This window comes from Monodelphis domestica, chromosome 5 (assembly GCF_027887165.1).
Source record: "Monodelphis domestica isolate mMonDom1 chromosome 5, mMonDom1.pri, whole genome shotgun sequence".
In the NCBI taxonomy this organism is placed as follows: Eukaryota; Metazoa; Chordata; class Mammalia; order Didelphimorphia; family Didelphidae; genus Monodelphis; species Monodelphis domestica.
In genome coordinates this window covers 139,640,370-139,662,650 of record NC_077231.1, presented here as the reverse complement: position 1 = coordinate 139,662,650, position 22,281 = coordinate 139,640,370, and the positions used below count along the sequence as shown (strand labels likewise).

General features: G+C 36.2%; 1 protein-coding gene across 1 annotated transcript in view; it reads left to right on the top strand.

The window, feature by feature from the left end:
• Nucleotides 1-22,281, top strand: part of PRKCQ (protein kinase C theta) — a 199,284-nt gene that overhangs the window by 120,592 nt on the left and 56,411 nt on the right. Inside the window, exon 12 of the mRNA XM_001362868.4 lies at nt 1,985-2,158. Within this exon, the coding sequence (XP_001362905.2) occupies nt 1,985-2,158 (174 nt within the window). The remainder of the gene's footprint in view (nt 1-1,984; nt 2,159-22,281) is intronic.

Here is a 22,281-nt window from a genome sequence, read left to right as displayed (position 1 = left end):
TTCAAAGGCTTTTGAGGGGCTTTTTTTGGCTCTTTTGGACTTCTGTTTTGGAGCAGAGGCGTCTCTTCCATGATGTGAGGTTATTTTGTCTAGGCCTCTGGCCTAGGCACATGTTTCTTACTTGTATATTCTTAATCTTTAACCTTTAATAAACCTCTAAAAAATATAATACTCCTTGCAGAGAGAAACTAATTTCTACCTGCCTCAGTCTCCCTATCTCCCCTAAATTTTAATCTTTACAATTTATAAGATTTATTAATAATAAAATTTGAAGCAAGGGAAGAAAAACCTCAGTAAAGAAAACCCATTTTCCCAGCGTCATACATGGGGGAAAAGAGGAGAGCAAGGGAAGAGTTATAAAAACTTATATACAAACATGAACACACAATGTGGTAGAGAAGGGAAAGGGATGCTGGGAGATGAAAAAGAATGCTGGGAGATGGAATCCAACGGTACAAGATTTTCCAGTTACACAGGTAGAGAAAACATGCAAACAAATAAATGCAAAATAAACTATATAGAGAAAAATGGAAGTAATTAAAAGAGGGGAAACATTGGAGGGGATAGGAAGGCCTTCTTATAAAAGGTGAGATTTTAGTTGGGACTTAGAAGAAGCCAGGAAGCTCAGGAGTTGGAGTTGATGAAGGAGACTGTTCCAGGGCCAGAGAACAGCAAAGAGGCTATTGTCACTGTATTAAAAATAATATATTAGGGAATAAGGTGTAAAAAAACTGGAGGGGTAGGAGGGGAAGTAGGTTATGAAGGGGTTTGCATGCCAAATAGAGGATTTTTTATTTACTCTTGGAGATAATAGGCAGCCATTGAAGTTTATTAAGTAGGGGGCTGGGGAGAGAGGGGAGAGGTGACCTGATTGGACCTGACTGAATGAAAGATGGATTTAAGTAAGAAGATACTTGATGATAACACATGTATAATGCAGAGGAGTTGCTTGTCAGCTCTGGGATGGAAAAGGAGAGAAAACATATCATGTCAACATGGGAAAATATTTTTAATTAATTAAACATTTAAAATTTTATTTTAAAATTAAATTAAAATTTTTTTAAGAAAAAATTTTAAAGAAGATATTTGAGACAAGCAAGTCCACCAGCAGTCTACTGCAATAAACAAGACATGAAGTAATGAGTGGTGGCAGTATCAGTGGGAAGAAGAGATGTATATTAAAGAGATGTTGGCATAGGGGAAATCAGACCTTGACAACAGAATGGATTTGGGGGTGCAGGAGGTAGGGTAAGAGATCCAAGATGACTCCTAGGTTGTGAGCCTGATGGGGATAATGTTGTCCTCTGGGGAGGGGTTGAGGGAAAATAATGAGTTCTAGTCTTGGGCTTTAATAAGGAATGTTTAATATCCAGAATAAAGCAGGTGATGGCCCTGCTCCAGACCACATGTGCAGTCTGGTACTATCTCCTTGGTGTCACGTTTTAGGAAGGGGAATGGATAAGTCAAAAAGAGAGAAACAGGTTGATGAGGCCAGTAGAAGGAACCAAGGTCTTTTAGCCTGGAGAACGGAAAACTTAAGAAATTTATAAGTGAGAATCCAGCTATCTGTACCCACCACCTCAGAAAGAAAATGTTTTTTATATACTGAGGACAGAAATTAAGAACTTCCTTAAAAAGCCCATGTTCCATTATTTATTCATACCTACCCTAGCCCAGTGGAACTGGAATAACTAGTAGTGTTTGCTGTATTATTTGGGCCCAAGGAATAGTATAATCTCATGTCACCACCTTTTAAATACTGTGTTAGATCCTCAAATAAAAGCCAAAAGTTAAATTTTAGAGCACATTTTAGTAAAGGAAACTTTGACATAGGTTTATAGTATTAAAATGTTAAGGAATGCCTAGACCAATGAAAGCAGACTTCTCAAGATAAAAGTTTTACCCTTCCTTCCCTATAAGAGTTTTGTGGACTTTCTTTTCTTTTTTTAATGATCAGTCTAAACCAATCACATTTCTCTCCAAGGTATTCCTGGCAGAATTCAAGAAAACGAATGAATTCTTTGCGGTAAAAGCCTTAAAGAAGGATGTTGTTTTGATGGATGATGATGTCGAATGTACGATGGTGGAAAAGCGAGTTCTTTCACTGGCCTGGGAGCATCCGTTCCTAACTCACGTATACTGCACATTCCAGACTGAGGTACAGCCTGACAGCTATATATCTATATCACTCACCCCTAAAAGAGAATAAATACTAGTTGCTGCCTGTTCAGAACTGGGGCTCCAAGTTACCCTTGCAGTCAATCCCTTGTCTCTAGTTCCATGGACTTCAAGTGTCTGTCCAGAGGTTAAGTGAATTGTCTCAGTTTCCTCAACTGTAAAATGAGGATAAGAGTAATCCCTACCTTCTGGGATTATTGAGAAGATCAGATGAGATAATATGTGCAAAGTGCTCAGTTCTTGGTATGTAGTAAATACTTAATAAATTCTCGTATCCTTCTTTATGGAACCAGTTAATGGTATTAGACGAGAAGATAGGACTTTTGTGGAATTTCATGCAATGTGATAAATAATGAAAGGAAATATTTGGGAAGGAGAGGGCAAATGGAGAAGGCCTTCCTGGCACCCCTTAGGTCAAAACACTCATGCAATGGTCTACTCCAACGGACAATCCTAGATGCCAGGCACCATGTAAGGGCTTAGTAAATATTTAGTGATGAGTTAAAGGGACTAGAAAGTAGAAACATCTGCATTGCTGTTCCTCTTTCACCTGGGTGGGCTCTAAAATATTTACTTTCAGGAAAAAAAATTTCCCCTCCTAAAGCATTTGGTAAAGCTGGGCCAAAGAGAAATAGACCAACCAGCATGGAGGTTCACACTCTATTTAAAAATAAAAACAAAACCTTACTTTTCTGTCTTAGAATTGATTTTTAGTAAGTATCCGTTTCAAAAGGCAATTTGGATTAAGTCATCTGCCCAGGGTCACACAACCAGGAAGAGTCTGAGGCCACATTTGAACCCAGGAACTCCTGTCTCCAAGCCTGACTCTCTATACGTTGAGCCAACTACCTGCCCCAGAGGTTCAAATTCTTGTAGAGGTTGAATATAAAAACATCTGAGAGGGTTATATTTGCCCAAAGGAAGTAGATTAGATATGACTTCAGAAAGTTCCTACAGCTAGGAGTTCTTAAACTTTTTTGTATCATGGACATTGGATGAAGCCAATGGAAACCTCAGAATTATGCTTCTGAATACATAAAACAAAATATATAGGATTAAAAGGAAATTAATAGTGAAATAACGATGTCATTTTTTTCCCCATCCAAATCCCTACACATAAGGTGATAGGGCCCTGGCATTAGAACTTCTGTCTTGGAGTTTTTGAATTTTAAAGTTGGAAGGGATTTAGAATTCACCTCATGAACCTCCTCATTTTACAGAGGGGTTCAGTGATTTACCTAAAGCCACACAGCTATGTAATGACTGAACTGGATTGAAAGCCCAATGACATCACAAGGTTGATGATGTCTGGATTTAAGTGAGGCACAATGGCACCCTCCAGAGCCCAGATGGAGGCAGGCCCTTCATCCAAGCAGCATCAGACTAAGGACCATCTTTGGATGGTATTTCTGTCAGTTTCCAGATATCTGTCAATTTCCAGACTTATCTTTTCTCCCCAAGAGTCTTTGCTTCTGGGGCCATTTCCATTTTTTTTTTAAATAATACTGAACAACCAGATCTAGGCCTAGATCAAACATTAAGACATTTAATCTCTTGACCTCATGAGGCTGGAGTAGAATCTCATTTTCCTCAGAAAATGATCTAAATTAGCATTTACAACTGCTTAATTTTCTGTTAGCTAACCTGAATCCCTTCAAAGCCATTTTTAAAGCTATGTTTCTTTTTTCTTTTTATTAATAGAATTTTTCACAAGTGTCCCAACCTATCCCCCTCTCCCCACATCACAGAAGGTACCATCTAGGTGACAGACATGTTCTAACTAGTAAAAGCTACTTTTCAAAAATCTACAAAGAAATGACAGGCCTTAAGCCCTTCAGTTTTTCTAGACCCCCCCCCAAACAAAATTCTTTGGGTGTCCCAAGCCAATGAAATATAAAAGGGAAGGCAAAGAACACAAGTGACCAGAGAGAACCCCAAGGAGGCACTGCTGTCCACCCCAAACTTTTGTTCCAAATAACTGCCTTTATTACATACATGTGCCTAGGAGCAAACCTCCAGGGCTTTCAGTCTCCCTAAACTAATATTTTAGTAACTAATTTCTGCTTAAGAGTTTTCTCTTAACCAAAATAAAATAAATTTCTCAAGCAATTTATTCAGGCGAGTGCCTTTATGGTTGTCTTTCTGGATATATTTTTCATTTGGATTTTATGAGCCAATCAGGCATTAATTAGAATTAATTACAATTTAGTGGATCCTGGGTATCATTCTTCATCTTCTCTGCCTTTGCAATTATTTTTATTGATCTCTTATGAGCTCCATATCAGGGAGGATCTTAAGGGAGTATTTTTTTTTTCCTTAGCAATGCATACCTCCATTTCTCCTAAATATATTCTATTGATTAGTCCAAAACTTGTTTTAGTACTTTAATTGTGTTTTAGTACTTTATTTTTCATGGAACTTTGCACTTTTTAGATATTATTTTACAATCTTAAAGATCTGAGAAAGTTGAGATTCCAGATAAGGACATTAACCAAAGTCAACTCACTCTACAGCTGATTTCCATGGTGACATTTTCCACTGTAAAATCATTCATAAACCTGTACCATCTGACATCAGGAACACTAACCACATTTCACATAATTAAAAATGTTCTTTCCACATGAGTCATTATATATAAAGTAACTTGCCTTTGCTTTCCAAGGCCAGGTTCCCATCCATTCTTCTCATACTACTAGTAGAAGAATCAATAAATCCTAAAATACTTTTGACTTCAGTTTTCTAAATTCCATGATCAACTGCTAGCATTCTGCACATTATCACTAAGAAATGCTGGGGCTCTTGTTTATTTATTTCGATACCCAGAAAAATACTATTTTCTCCTGTTTGAATTTCTTCTATCATTATTATCACTATTAGAAGTAAATAACTATTAGAAGTAAAATCATCAAGATAATATCATCAGCTTCTTTTACAGCTCTGTCAGCATTTTTTACTTTTGATTTTCTGTGTTGAATGAACTTGACTAGGTCAACTTGGAAACTTTGCAAATAATTGTCTTTAAAATAATTATTCATAAAATCATTAGCTAATTTCTATAATGGAAAGCAGTCATTCATACAAGCCTTGTAAACTCCTATACCCCCAGTAGTGTTACCCTATTTGCTTTAATATTTAGCTAGCTCTGGTGGCATGGTTCTCATTACTTTCTAATTTCCCATGTTCTCTTTTTTCATTTTCCTATTAAAAACACATTTTCTTATTCTCGTGAGAAAATTGGACTTTCAATCTAGCTTTCTATTTATTTCTGAACAGTGGACCATCTATCCATACATAAATTCTGAGACTACATTTTATTTTATTTCATTTTTGTCAGTAATAAATCAATGGGAAATGAAATTCAAAACAAAAAAATAATAATTTTCTTATTATTCCTTCTCTCTTATCTATCTTTGTTTCCCTCTGTACATTTCTACTTTGGTTCTTTATGAATATGTGATTTTATCTCTGACCCACTGCAATTTGTTAATTCTTCTATCCTTAGTTAAAGGTAGAACTGAGGAACTCGAGACCATCTCCATGCTTACCAGGAGGCATCAGAACAGGACCCTTAAATGAAAATAATGTACTCTCTCTCTGTCTGTTCTTCCCACCCCCAAAATAATAATAATTAACATTTATTTATGGGTATACATACCTATTTGCTATTTAGATATTATTACAAAACATGAATTATATATATGAAGAAATAGTATATATGAAATTTAAATATTAAATCTGTATAAAAGTTTAATGTTTCTTCCCAAAACCAACCCCTAGTATGTCTGTAAAATTCTATAGTCCTCCATTTAAAGAACTGGGGGAGGGGGGCTCCTATATATATATATATATATTTTTTTTTTTAAACCCTTACCTTCCATCTTGGAGTCAATACTGTGTATTGGCTCCAAGGTAGAAGAGTGGTAAGGGCTAGGCAATGGAGGTCAAGTGACTTGCCCAGGGTCACACAGCTGGGAAGTGTCTGAGTCCAGATTTGAACTTAGGACCTCCTGTCTCTAGGCCTGGCTCTCAATCCACTGAGCTACCCAGCTGCCCCCTCTGTATTTATTTTAACAAAGCATTGATACATCAAGGATTTTGACCATTTCTAGGCCTTTCTCTTCTATAAATGATATTTGTTTGTATCCCATAGGAGCATTTCTGCAGTTGATTATAATATCCCTGTGTTTAAGTATATTCAGTTACCCCCAGAAGAAGTATATACTTCTTTGAATTTGAGGACAAAGAAAAAAATATGACATCTTTAAGGTCTTTGTTGTCTTCCTTTTTTAATATTCTTCTTGGGGAAAAAAAAAACTAGAAAACGACAAATGATAGTTGTTTCCCTTCTATTTCTTCAGTATCTGATTTAAGGTTATCCACATAGGGGATCTTGGAGATCATCATTTTACAGATGGGGAAACTGAGGTTCAGGAAAGTGGTGTAATTTGTCCAGCCCTGGCCCTTCAGTTAAATGTCCACTGTATCTCAGGGGCTGTGTAAGTTCCAAAGACGGAAAACCAGCCTCTCCCTCAAGAAGCAGATAGTCTTTTTTTTTAACCCTTACTTTCTCTCTTAGTATCAATTCTAAGACAGAAGAGGAGCAAGGAGCAGGCTTTTGGGGTTAAGTCACATAGCTAGGAAGTATCTACAGCCATATTTAAACTCACATCCTTGTAACTCCTGGCCTGACCCTCTCTGCTGTGCTACCTAGCTGTGATGAGAAGCTTACAGTCTTACCAAGGGAAATGATGCGATTACAAATTAATATAATTAAAGTATATTCAAGACACATTCAAAATAATTGGAAGAGAAGTCATTAAAAAGAGCAAGAAGAGTTTCATGTAGGAACTGGCTCTTGAACTGAGTTGGGTTTTTAATTTTTTTTTCAGATTACAGGTCGATACAATTTTTAATATTTACTTTCTGACATTTTGAAATTCACATTCTCTCTCATCCCTCCCTCCCTCCCAAGAAGGCAGCTAATGTGAAATAGGCTGTACATCTATTAACCTGACACATACTTCCCTGTTCATCATGTTGTGAAACAAGACACACGTGGCTTACACAAGAAAAATTCATGGAGGAAAGAAAGTGAAGCATGGTCGTGTTTCAGCCTGCATTCAGAGTCCATCTGCTCCTTCCATGGCAGGGATAGCCTTTTTCATCAGGAGTCCCTTGGAGCTGTCCTGGATCTTTGCCTTGTTGATAATAGTTAACTATTCGTTATTAACTGCTGATCCAACCATTCTGGAGGACAATTTGGAATCATGGCCAAAGGACTATAAAACTGAGCGTCCACTACTAGGGCTGTATCCCCAAAGGGGTTTTTAAAAGGGAGGGGAGACTTATTTGTACTAAAATATTTATAGAGCTTTTGTGGTGGCAAAGAATTGGAAATCGAGGGGTTTTCATCAATTGGGGAATTGCTGCACAAACTGGTGTATCATTGTAATGGAATACTATTGTGCTATAAGAAATGATGAGCAGGATGATTTCAGAAAGAACTGGAAAGACTTATGTGAACTGATAGAGAGTGAAATAAGCATAACCAGGAGAACATTGTACGCAGTTGCAGCAATACTGTAAGATGATCTAATGTGAAGGACTTGGCTATTATCACAATACAATGATCCAGAACAATTCTGAAGGACTAACGACAAAGAATGTTATTCCTCCAAAGAAAGAATTGTTGGAGTTTAAATGCAGATCAAAGCGTACTATTTTTCACTTTATTTTATTTGTGTTATTCTAAGGTTTTGGTTTTATATGAGTACTCTTACAACAATGACCAATATGAAAATATGTTTTGCATGATCATACCCCAAATTAAACTGCTTACCGTCTCAGGGAGTAGGGAGGCAAGGGAGAGAGGGAAACAATTTGGATCTCATCATTTTGAAATATATATATTGAAAATTGTTATTACATGTAATTGGAAAAATAAAATAGATTTTTTTAAATTAATAACTGTTTTGAAGCAATATAGGAACTCTAAGAGGCAACAGTGGGTATAATGAGCAAAGAGAGATGGGAAATGAAAAGTAATCATGTGTGAGAAACAGCAAGGAGGATAGTATTATATATATATAAAGGAGTAATGTTGAATAAGCCTGGAAAGATAGTCTATAGACAGAATGGGAAGGTTTTAAATGCTAAAAATAAAAAAAAAATGAAGCTATATTTGACCCTAGAGGCAGTACTTGAAGTTATGAGATAAGGAAGTGATATTATCAGATTTGAGTTTTAGAAATTCCAATTTTACAGTTCTTTGGAAGATGAAATGAGAAGATAAACTGGAGACAGGGAGAACATTTCAAAGACTATTGGAATAATAATCCATGAGAGAAGTGATGAGGACATGAACTAAGTTGTTTGCCTAGGAGGAAAGGAATGATATCATGGAGGCAAAATTGGCAACATTAGCAGCTAATTAGATATGGAGGATGAGAGAGAGTGAGAGGTCAGAACGCCCACAGTTGTGTGGAAGCAAGGAAATGGGATATGTTGAGGCACCAAAAGAGACTGAGGAGTAATCAAACAGGGAAGAAGAGAACCAAAAAGAAAGAAGTGTCACAAAAACTTGTATAGGATCTAGTGCTCAGGGGAGGATGATCAACAGTTTCACATGCAATAGGCGAGTCAAGAAATACTGAGAAAAGGCCACTGGGTTTGACAGTTAAAGAGATTATTGATAACTTTGGAGAGAGCAATTTCAGTTGAGTGGTGAGAACAAAAATGTGATTTCCAAGGGATTAGAAGAGAATAAGAAAAGAAGTGGTGGCACTGTGTATAGACAGCTTTACTTAGGAGTTTGGTTGAGAAAGGAAGGAAATATATAACCGTAGTTTGAGAAAATGGTAAGATCAAGTGATGGCTTTTAAGGAATGGGAAAGAAGGGGAAATGTTTGAAATCTATCATTAAGGAGCCAACAAATAGGGAGGGCATGAAGGTAGAGAGTGGGGAGGGAGAGCTGTGTGAGCAGTCTTACAAAGGAGACTGAAGGGGATTAAATGAATTCATCTCAATGAGAAGGGCCACTCTTCACCAAAGAATGGGATAAAGGGGGAAAAAATAGCAAATGATGTCAAAGGGTTTTGAGATGTAGAATAAGAAGGCTCTCTATTTTCTCAGTAAAGTGTGAGTTCATGTCCTCTATTGAAAGTGTGAATGAATGGGGTAGAGTGAGAATTGAGGAGAGAAAGGAAGGTTTGGAACAACTCCTGTGGGGATTGTAAGGGAGAATGGATTAAGGAAGAGTAATGGAGAAGCCTTAAAGCAGTGAGGACTCGGATGACATAAATTTATAGGAAACCTCCTCAGCACAATTTTGTGACTTCTAACATGTTAAGGGTAAAAATTAGGATTGTTGGCTGAATATATTATTTTAGTGGTCACCAGGGATTAAATTCAATCCCAATAAAATACTGAAGTCAGTTTGGGATTTTTATTGTAGTTTAATTACAACAGTAGGAAGAAATTAAGAAGAGAGAGAGGAGAAGGGAATTGGACGGTCTGAGCCAAGCAAGAATTCAGAGGCCTCGGCCAAGGGGCCTCTCCAGAAAGCCAAGGGGAAAGGGAGTCAGTCTTATCACTCACCATGTGACCATCTAAAAGGAAGCAGTCTGAGGAACTCTTCCAGGCTTGAGTTCCAGGACCAAGTCCACCAAAGCTCCCAGCGCAGCCCAGAGAGAGGAAGTGATATGAAATATATAGGCAGCTCTTTACATCACTTCCTGCATCTCACATGTACCAATGGTAGCTTAAGCTTGGCTTAGCACAGCCCAGGAGGTCTATCAGTTGTTTCTGACTTGTCACTTGCTAGCATATATCAGTCATAGGCCTTCCTCCTCAAGGTTAATCCTTAAGTGGGGGTGTATACATCCTTGGTTGCTAGAATTCTAAGCAGATTGGAGTAAATCTAAAATTCATAAACACTATTGAGCTGCAAGTCAATAATAAAGGAGGCAAAAGGGCAAGGGATTCAAGAGTAGAGGATAGAAAACATTGATCTGGTTAATTATGAGGCCATTATTGGGAAGAAAAGAAAGTAAAGTCAGGGAAGAGATGAAGGTCCGGAAGAGTGCTGGGGATTGAAGGGTCTTGAGGTCATGGTGAGAACAAAGGACAGGTTTAGGAGGAGTACATTAGAGGCAAAGCTGTATTGATAAGAGGTTATGATTCACTGTGAGAATTTCAGAAGTCATGATTTTGGAAATAAAACAATTATTTGTGATGGAACATGGCCATCCGTTTTGTGTGGCTGAAGTAGAGCAAAAGAGTATATCATGGGAGTTAAGAGATTGAGGGACTAGAAGGTTAAGGTCTTTAAAGTAAGATTAGTTTACAGTGAAGACCCCAAGCAGATGAATGGAGAGTAATTCTATGAGCCACATAATAAACTCCTCAACAAAGAAAGGAGAATTACCTGTGGCCCAGTAGATAATTGCCATCCAAACTTCTATATCTAGATGGAACAAAACTGAAAGGATGAAAAGCTGTCATGGGATGTCAGCAGAGGGAGGGTCTATGGAACAATGAGGAGCAAAGATCATGCCAACATCTATTCCAGGGTCTGTGCGTCAGGAGTCAAGGAAAAAGTTGCAACCAACACTGCAAAGGATGTCTTGTACCAGCAGCCAGGTGGCAAAATGAATAGAGTGTTAAGCCCAAAGCCAAGAAGCCCTGAGTTCAACTCCAGCCTCAGACACTTATTAGCTGTATGACCTGAGCAAGTTACTTAACCATGTTTACCTCAATTTCCTTATCTTTAAAATGAGCTAAAGAAGGAAATGGCAAATTACTCCAGTAGCTTTGCCAAGAAAAACCCCAAATGATGTCATGAAGAGTCAGACATGACTGAACCACAAATATGTGTCTTATGGATTTAATATGACTTGAATAAAGTTCTAAAAATGAATTAATAAGACCATGTGGGCCTAAAAATCACATCTTAATTTATAAACAAAGGATTTTTTTTTGTTTTTTGTTTTCCATCTTAGAATCAATACTGTGTATTGGTTCCAAGGCAGAAGAGAGGTAAGAGCTAGGCAATGGGGGTCAAGTGACTTGCCCAGGGTCACCCAGCTGGGAAGTGTCTGAGGTCAGATTTGATCCAAGGTCTCAATCCACTGAGCCACCCAGCTGCCCCCAACAAAGGGTTTTCTGAGACAATATTTGATCCCAATACATTAATTAAAAGTTTTAATTTTTCCTGGAGCTTTCCAGAATTTGTATCTTAATAGGTTTAAAAAAATTAGCATTGCTTTTCAATGAGATTCTACTCTTTTAAGTCATAAAAATAAGAATTAGAGCTAAGAGGAACCTAGAAGAACAGCTGGTCCAAATATCTATTTTTACAAATAAGGAAATTGAGATCCAGTAAATATCTTGTCCAAAGTTATATAACTAGTAAGAGGTAAAGGCATATAATTATCATGATCCCATTCCCTAAATTGAGAGCTGAGAATACTGAATCCCATAGGGACTAAGACTGGCCAGAGGTTACACAGATAGTAAGTAGAAAAATCCAGGGGCAGCTGGGTGACTCAGACTGGTGTCTGAGCCCAGGTTCGAACCCAGACTTTGACTTTTCCATTTTTTAATAGGCTATAGTGCCCAGAATAGAATGCCATAGGTATGTTTATAAAGTTGGATGTTAATAAATAAATATAGTTTATTAAATAGTACGTCAAATGCTTTCTTGTTAGACAGAGGTACTTCCGCATTCCTCAATCATTTACTTCTTTCCAGAGGCCTTAATGTAATTGTGCTGTCAGACAGAAGCTAAAAATGACCTTCCTTATAGAGTGGAAATTGGAAGCTCAAACCCCACAAGACATTTAGTGTTTTATTGTATCATTAGCATAGGCTGTGAATCATGGGTGGATATTCAGAAAATGCACTCTGATGCCAGTGAACTATATTAATTATAAGGCCTGATGGGAAAGCTTTCTATAAGAGCCAATCTGTGATTTAATTGACATCACTGATGCCTCTAGGAACCCTAACCCCAGGGTGGCCTAAAATGCAGAAAACTGGGGTAGAACAGTAAAATTAAATTATGAAAACACAAAGAAAAACCATTTCGAAGAAGAAAGGGAGCAACTGTCTAATGAGTCTGAGGAGGCTATTCAGGGAACTCACCAAGCAACTCAGATTTTTATTTTTTTTTTCCATTTGAATTAGTTTATTTAGTCAATTTGGAACATTATTCCTTGGTTACAATAATCACATTATTTCCCTCCCTCCCCTCCCTTCCACCCACCCTTCCCACAGCCCAAGTGCAATTTCATTGGGTATTACCTGTGTCCTTGATCAGAACCCATTTCCATGTTGTTGGTGTTTGCATTAGGATGTTCATTTAGAGTCTACATCCCCAGCCATATCCCCTCCACCCGTGTAGTCAAGCAGTTGTTTTTCTTCTGTGTTTCCTCTGAATGTGGAGAGTGTTCTTTCTCCTAAGTCCCTCAGAATTGTTCAGAATCACTGCATTGCCACTAATGGAGAAGTCCATTACCACAGTGTATCCATCTCTGTGTACACTGTTCTACTGATTCTGCTCCTTTCACTCTGCGTCAATTCCTGGAGGTCATTCCAGCAACTCAGATTTTTAAAAGAAACATACAATTTTATTTTAAAAAGAAAATTGGGAGCAGCCAGGTGACCAGAGATTGGGCGGTCCTGGATTCAAATTTGACCTCAGATACTTCCTAGCTATGTGACCCTGGGCAAGTCACTTAACCCCCAGGTACCTAGCCTTACTTCTCTTCTGCCTTAGGACCAATGCATAATATTGATTCTAGAACAAAAAGTAAAGGAGGTGCGGTTTAGAAAAAGAAGGGAAGGGAGAGGAAGAGCTGAACGAACAAAAGGAAGGGGGGTAAATTGTGAAATACCTGGATAGAAATTTCCCAGATTAACAAAATAGGTAATAGATACTTAAATAATCTCATCTCAGAAAAAGAAATTGAACAAACCATCAATGAACTCCTAATGAAAAAATCCCCAGGGCCAGATGAATTCACAAATGAATTCTAGCAAACATCTAAAGAACAATTAATCCCAATACTATAGAAACTATTTGGGAAAATGGACAGGAAAGGAATCCTACCAAATTCTTTTTATGTCTCAAATACGGCAGTTACCTAAGCCAAGTAGTTACCTAAGCAAAAAGAAAAAAAAATGCAAAATTTTTAAATAAAATACTAACAAGGAAACTACTGCAATATATAACAAGCCTTCACAATAACCAGGTGGGATTTATACCAGAAATGCAAAGCTGGTCTAAGATTAGGAAAACTATCAACATAATTGACCATATCAATAATAAAACTAATAGAAATCACATGATTATCTCAATATTTGCTGGAAAATCCTTTGACAAAATACAACACTCATTCTTATTAAATACACTAGAAAGCATAAGAATAAATGAGTCTTTCCTAAAAAATGATAGGTAGTATCGTTCTAAAACCATAACAAGTATCATCTGCAATGGGGATAAACTAGAAACCTTCCCAATAAGATCAGAAGTGAAGCAAAGATGCCCATTATCACCTCTATTATGTGATATTTAATAGAAATGCTAGCTTTAGCAATTAGAGAAGAAAAAGAAATTGAAGGAATTGCAGTAGACAATGAGGAAACTAAACTATCACTCTTTGCAGATAATATGATAGTATACTTAGAGAATCTTAGAGAATCAACTAAAAAACTAGTTAAAATAATAACCTTAGCAAAGATACAGGATACAAAATAAACCCACCTAAATCATCAGCATTTCTATGTATTACCAGCAAAGTCCAGCACCAAGAGATAGAGAAATTCCATTTAAAATAACTCTAGACAATATAAAATACTTAAGAATCTACTTGCCAAGACAAACACAGAAATTATATGAATATAATTACAAAACACTTTTCCCAAATTGTCACATCTAAATAACTGGGAAAAAATTCATTGCTCATGAATAAGCTAAGCTGATATAATAAAAACAACAGTTCTACCTAAATTAATTTATTTATTCAGTGCCATATCAAACTACCATAAAATTATTTTTATAGAACTAGAAAAAAATAATAATATTCATCTGAATGAACAAAAGATCAAGAATATCAAGAAAAATAATGAAAAAAATGTCAAGAAAGGTGGCATAGCAGGATCAGATCTCAAACTGTAATAATCATCAAAACATTCTGGTACTGGCTAAGAAATAGACTGATGAATCAATGGAATAGATTATATGCACAATACACAGGGATAAATGACTTTAGCAACCTAATGTTTCATAAACCCAAAGACCTGAGGTTTTTAGGATAAGAACTCACTTTTTGACAAAAACTTTTGGGAAAACTGGAAAATAGTATGATAGAAACTAAGTATAGACCAATATTTCATCCCCTATTAGATGATAAAGTCAAAATGGGTATATGATTTAGTTATAAATAATGATGCCATAAGTAAATTAGGGGAATATACAATAGCTTACCCATCAGATCTATGGAAAAGGGAAGAACTTATGATCAAACAAGAGATAAAGAACATTACAATATGTAAAATGAATAATTTTTGCATTAATTATTAATGATTAATAATTTTATTGCATTAAATTAAAAGGGCTTTGTACAAACAAACCCAATGTAACCAAGATTAGACAGGAAACAATCTGGGGGAAAATTACATAGCAAATTTCTCTGATAAAGGTCTAATTTCTCAGATTTACAGAGAACTTAAGGCAAATTTATTTGTACACGTTATTCCCCAATTGACAAATGGTCAAAGGATATGAACAAGCAATTTTCAGATGAAGAAATCAAAGCTATCAATAATCATATAAAAAGTTCTCAATCATTCTGGATCAGAGAAATGCAAAGTAAAATAACTCTGAGTTACCACCTCATACCTATCAGATTAGCCAATACAACAGTAAAGGAAAGTGATAAATGTTGGAGAGGATGTGGCAAAATTGGCACATTGATACATTGTTGGTGGAGTTGGGAACTGATCCAACTATTCTGGATGGCAATTTGGAACTATGCTCAAAGAGTTACAAAACTGCATGCCTTTTGATCTGTAATATCACTACTATATCTATCTCCCAAAGACATAAAAAGAGGGAAAGGACCTATTGCAAGAAAAATATTTATGGCAGCTCTTTCGTGGTAGCAAAGAATTGAAAACTAAAAGGATGCCCATCAGTTGAGGAATAGCTGAACAAATTGTGGTATATGTTGGTGATGGAATACTGTTGTGCTGTAAGAAATGATAAGCAGGATGATTTCAGAAAAAGCTGGAAAGATCCACATGAACTGACGCAGAGTGAAATAAGCAGAAACAGGAGAACATTGTACACAGTAAAATGGTATGATGATCATCAGTGAAAGACTTAGCTACTTTTAGAAATATAATGATCCAGAACAGTCTTGAAGGATTTATGACAAAGAATGCTATCTACCTCCAGAGAAAGAACTGCTGGAATCAGAATACAAATCAAAGCATTATATTTTTCATTTTTGTTTGTGTTTTTTATTTTGGAGTTTGGGTTTTATATGAGTATTCTTACACCAGTGACTAATATGAAGGTGTTTTGCATGATAATATATGTGATAACACTGATCAAATTGCTTACCATCTCTGGGAAAAAAGAGTGAAGGGAGGTAATTTGGATCTTATTATTTCAGAAAACTTATGTGGAAGATTGTTATTATATGTGATGAGGAAAATAAAATATCTTTCTGAAAATTAAAAAAAAAGAAAACTGAAATGAGCCCAAGCATGATCTGATCTTGTGAGACTATCATCCTGGGTGCTAAAGCTCAGAATGATCTAAGTCTGTCAAGGATAGCTAAAAACAATAAAGATTTTATTTTCTTTTCACGATAGTGGGGAGAGTAAGGTTGGTAAAATAGCTAGAGTGATGGATTTGGAGTCAGGAGAAGGATAGACAGATAATATCAGAGGACAATAGAAAACAAAACTGCTAAGTGTTTATTTCACTTATTTTTCTCTGTCAAGAAAAATAGCCTTTGTAACCAAGGAATAATGTTCTAAATTGACTAAACAAACTAATTCAAATGGAAAAATAAAATAAAATAAAGACGGAGTGCCAAAAAAAAAGAAAAAAGAAAAAGAAAATAGCCTTTGTGCTAGAAAAGAACAAAAATGGCTTAGAGAGAATGGATCTCCAAGATAAAGAGGAAGAGCCTAAGAGAGAACCTATAGCTTCTCTTGATCAGTTGAAATCACCAGGTCAAGATGGACTATCTCTTAGGCAAAAGAAAGAACTGGTGAGATGATGACTGAACCACTGTCAGTGAGCTTTAAAAGATGCTATAAATGAAAGAGAGAAAATGTACTGAGAGTTCATCAACCAACTTAGATTTTTTTTTAACTTGTAGAAAGTGGAAGCAAGCTTTAGTCCTGTAATAAGTGTCAGGAATGCTAAGGACAACAAAGAAAGGCTTGGCTCTTTTGTAAAGAGCTAGAGTAGAGAATCTGCTTTGCAAGATGAGGGCTCAAGTCTACTGTCTGATATATATATATATATATATATATATATATATATATATATATATATATATATATATATATATATATATATATATATATAGGCTCTGTGACCCTAGATCAACTTCCAGGCTCTAGACAAGTGGCATCCAATTCAAGAGAAATGCAAACCCCATATTGACCAGAAAACTACAAATTAATGTCATCTATTTTGCATTCATTTATATTTATTTTATGAAATATTTTTCAATTATATTTTAATATGGTTCTGCCACTCTCTAGAAGACATGGAGTCTCAAATTAAATACTTCTGCTCTGAGTACTTCTAAGACTATAGCTGTAGAGCCTTGGGAGCGGGAGTTTCCTTGCTTAGAGTTTGCTATCCCAGTGAAATCCTAGGTCCAATTCACTCCCCTTTTTTTAGCTCTATTGGGAAGAATATTGGACATTTATGAGGACTATCACCTCATAAAGCCAAGAGAAGCAACAAAAGATAAAACCAATTTACCTATCTCATCCAAAAGCGCAGCAAATCATATAATTAATCCAAAGGGCATTCAAGGACAAAAATGAAAAGAGAATTACAAAAAGAAGATAAATGAAAAAGATTTGCAAAAAATACTTTAACAGATTGCTTGTTTTCTTCCCCTTTAAGGATAGTGAACTAACCATCACACCCAGACTCTAACTTCACAGTCCTTGAGGTGCTAACCAAGGAAATAGTACTAGAAAAATAATGGCTGAGAAAGCAGCTGAACAAAATATAAAAAGGAGATCCATCCTGGAAGTGATACAATGATGAGGCAATGGAGAGTTCAATATACAAAAGGAGAGTACAATATACAAAATATCTGAATGAAATGTATCAAAGGCATGGAAAAAATTCTCCAACTTTGTCAGTACTCCCCAGCATGAAAAAGAAAATCAATAACTCTGGCCAAGATGTTATATATGTAAAAATTTTATAAGGGCCATTTATACACAAATTGAGAGCACTTTGGGTGAAGGCATTAGTAGGGAACAAGCAAACATTGGTCAATCAAAAAGCATTTATTATTTACTATGTGCCAGACACTGAACTAAGCACTAGTGATACAAGGAAATTCAAAAATAGTGCCAGTCAAATGAGGGAGATGAGAGCAGCTAGCTGATCAGTGGATAGAGCATCATGCCTAAAGTCAGGAAAACTCATCTTCATGAGTTCAAATCTGGCCTCAGATACTTCCTAGCTATGTGACCCCAGGTAAATCATTTAACCCTATTTGATCTGTAAAATAAGCTGAAGAAAGGAAATGACAAATCACTCTAATATCCTTGCCAAGAAAACCCTAAATGGGATCATGAAGAGTTGGACCCTGAAAAAAACTGAACAATGAGGGAGATAACATACAAACATATATACATATATATGGTAGACTAGAAAAAAGACACTTAGCAATGGAGGGCATATTTAACAATTTAACACCTATCATCTCTTCCAATTTTATTATCTTTTCATTTATTTTTTTCCATTTGAATTAGTTTATTTAGTCAATTTAGAACATTATTCCTTAGTTACAATAATCACATTATTTCCCTCCCTCCCCTCCACTCTCCCTTCCCACAGCTGATGATCAATTTTATGGGGTATCACTTGTGTCCTTGATCAGAACCTATTTCCATGTTGTTGATGTTTGCACTGGGATGCTCATTTAGAGTCTACATCCCCAACCATATCCCTTCCACCCATGAATTCAAGCAGTTGTTTTTCTTTGTTGTGTTTCCTCTGAATATGGATAGTGGTTTTTCTCCTAGATTCCTCCAAGTTGTTCAAGCTCACTGCATCACCTTTTATTATCTTTTTTAAAAGATTCTAAAGAACAAAATTCCACCTTATAGGCTCTTATAACAAGGTGTCTCCCATCCATATATCAAGATTATTCAGAATTCTTTAGCAAGCAGAACAAGAAGTAACCCTTCTTAACTACTCTGATAATAAACATCAGGCAAAGCATAAAATAGAGAGATATGGGCTCACTAAAAGTGTTTACCACTTTAATTAAAGAGATCCAGCTCAGAGGCCAGGTCAAGGAGGTATGACATTGTGTTAATTCCTTAAAATTCCAATCCAAATGTATGGAAACGACCAAATAAAATAATGTTTAAAAATTAAAAAAAAATTCCAATCCATTGCAAAGCCTCCTAAAAGAAATCTCTAATCCATCAATGAAGTTTTTGTCCTGTTCACTCATGAAAGACTAAATGTGTGAAAAAGTTCATTGCACAGATTTCAGTAAGCATCCAAATGGATACCTTATAAAGTCTGTCCAGTAGTACACGTGTACTTATATATGTCTCTGTATGTGTATATGTGTATATACACACACACACACACACACATATATATATATATATATCTGTATGGTGTTGTTTAGTCATATCAAACTCTTTGGATCTCCATTTGGGGTTTTCTTGGCTAAGATACTGCAGTGGTTTGACATTTCCTTCCCTAGTTTATTATATAGATGAGGGAACTGAGGCAAACAAGTTGAAATGACCTGACCAGGTTCACATAGTTAGAAAGCATCTGCAGTCAGATTTAAACTCAGAAAGAAGAATTTTCCTGACTTTTTAGGCTGGACATTTTATACACCATACCACCTAGCTACCCATATGTGTGTAAACATATATAACTATAGATATAGATATATATACACACACACATATAATCTCAGAATATTCAAATGAATAATAACCAGGCATAGAATTGAAAAGGAGGAGGAAAGCAGGTTGAATTCCTTTCAGCACATTTCAAAGTGGTTTTATCTTTTATTAATCCCAAGCTTCTTATTACAACCAAGGCCATTTTTTGCAATACAAACATTTTATCATTGTTGCTCTAGAGAAGCCAGACAAAGAACACCACTGTCTTCAACTAACTAATGGTGATCACACAGAGGGTAATGTAAGGACAGATGTTTGCTGTAAAAGGACTGAAACATATCACTAGTGAGGAGCTCCAAAGGAGGACAGGAGTAAGAACATTATGGAAGAATTATGAAACAGAAAGGGAACGTGGTGCATGACTCCCAAGATGTGAGTTTGAATGACTGGGAAGGGAGAGTTAGGGTGAAAAATAATGAGTTCTGTTTGAACAATGTTGATTTTGAGATAACTACAAAACAACCAGTTTGAAGTGTCCATTCAACAGTATGTAGGCCTGTGGCTTAGGAGAGTTTAGTGCTTATTATATAGATCTCAGAATCATCTTCATAGAGATGATAATTATATCCAGATGAGCTGATGCATTTACCAAAAAAACAGAACATAGAGAAAGAGAATAGAATCTAAGACTGAGTCTTGTAAGATAAGAAAATTTAGAAATCATCCAATTTTCTTTCTGTGTACATTTGATAATAGCTAATAATCATAGCTAGCAATTATCTGGCACTTGAAGGTTTGCAAAGCCTCTTTTCACTAACCATATTATTTCATCTGGCCTTCCCAGTAGCGTAGGCAACTGTAATTGGCCATGACCCCTCAAGAGTCCAAACTATCCCCTGGCTTCTCTGCCCTGATGGCTCCTTATGTTTTATTTCTTTCCATCTCCTCCAGGAAACATATGGGTCTATGATGTTTACCATCAGTTTGGTAGTCTGTAATTAAAATTTTCTAAAAGTTTATATACCGCTCAAGATTACAGTTATGGGCACTTGCCAGCAGGTAACTCAGCCTTTATAATCATAGATCTAGAGCTAAAAGCAACTGAAATGGCATCTATTCAAAGTTCTCATCTTACAGATAGAGAAACCATGACCAAGTTGGCTAAGAACTTGCTCACAATCCCAAGGTAGTAAGCATCCAAGGATGGATTCAAACCCAACTCCTCTGGATCTAACATTAGTTCTCTCTCCCCTATGCCATGAAACCTCAACATTTCAATTTTTTTGTTTTTTTCCCTCATCACACATTTAAATTCATTACAGCATAAGATCATAATTCACTAAGCCTGGCATGGCCCTAGGACAGCCAAGACTGAAGAACAGACATGGTAAACAACTACCTAGAAGAGAAACTCAGAAACAACCTTGGACATAATTTTCCAAGGTCATGCCAAACCTTCCTCTGGACTTTGCTTTTTCTTCCCATTTGGCCAATAGCCAGGCATTAGAAACAAGCTACCCTCAAATAATAATGAAGACACACAAGTGATTTGGCTTGTCATGATGTCCCTAACTTAGTATAGTATGAGAACCAGATTGACCTGTTTTAACAGACTAATTATGTAGCCAATAAAAAGTGATAGTAGTATTAAATGTGACATTCAACATGCTATTCATCACCATTATTTTTCTGCTAATATTATTACAATACATATTTCACAAATATAATCACTGAATTAAGGTGGGATCCTATCTCATTTCCCAAATACATATCCTGAATTAAATATGGGAAATGATGAAAAGTTGAAGTAGGGCACTTGGAAAATGATGGTTAGTTTTATTTATCCAATGCCTCTCTCTCTCACAATCCCTTGATAATTTTCAAATTTTTTAAAGGACACTTTCTAGGAATTCATTAAAACTGCTTCTTTGCACTTACACAGAATTTTTCATCTAATATTATTAAACATATCAGTGAGGAGTGGAGGAGGACACCGAGGGAGGAGAGAGCATGTATTTTAAGTTTATTTCTATTTCTTCTCTGAAAAACAGAAAAACAATTCCACCTACTCTGTTTTATACAAAAACCATTGTTATCTGGAAAAAGAGATGTAGTTTAAAGGTTTTTATATATTACTAATGAGAACAAATGTTACTAGAAAAATCTGTTGATTTTGTTATTGATATGGTCAGTTATGTTGAGAATTTTCCTAATACTGAACCATCCCTGCATTTCTGACATAAAACCTACCTGGTCATGGTATATAATCCGTTTTGATATAGTGCTGTAATCACCGTACTAGTGTTTTGTTTAAAAGACTTGCACTAAGAAAATCATGTTAGTGCCTGAGTGGATAGTGACTTGGAATTATTGAAAAAAGACTTGAGACAGACAGATCCACTATCAGGCTATTGCAGTAGTCCAGGTATAAAGTGATAAAGTACTTCTCTAGAGTGGTGGTAGTGTCAAAGAAGAGGAGGAGCAAATACCAGAGATGACGTAAAGCTGAAATCAACAGAACTTGGCAACAGATTAGATATGAGGAGATTAGAGATAGTAAGGAATCCAGAATGAGTTCCAGATTGTAAACTTCAGTTTCCCCTTCCCCCTTCTTCTAAGTCACTCAGGGCGAGCTATGATGTTTCAGAGGAAATACTCTTTTCTCTTCTTTATCTCAAGTAAGGATTTATTGGGGAAAACAGGAAAGATGGAGGATGAAGGTAAGAGGGGTGGGATTTCCCTATTATCTACAGTGAGTCTTAGATTGGAGGATATTAAGAGAAATGGCAAATCAGTCACTAGCATGAAACAGAGCAAGTCAGAGAGATATATGGATTGTTGTCCTTCTTCCTTCAAATCAGCCAGGTCACCTCCAACTTGATTATCCCAAGTCCCAGAGATAAACTCAGCTTCTTCCTTCAGGGTCACTACCATCAGCCCCAAAGACCAGAAAA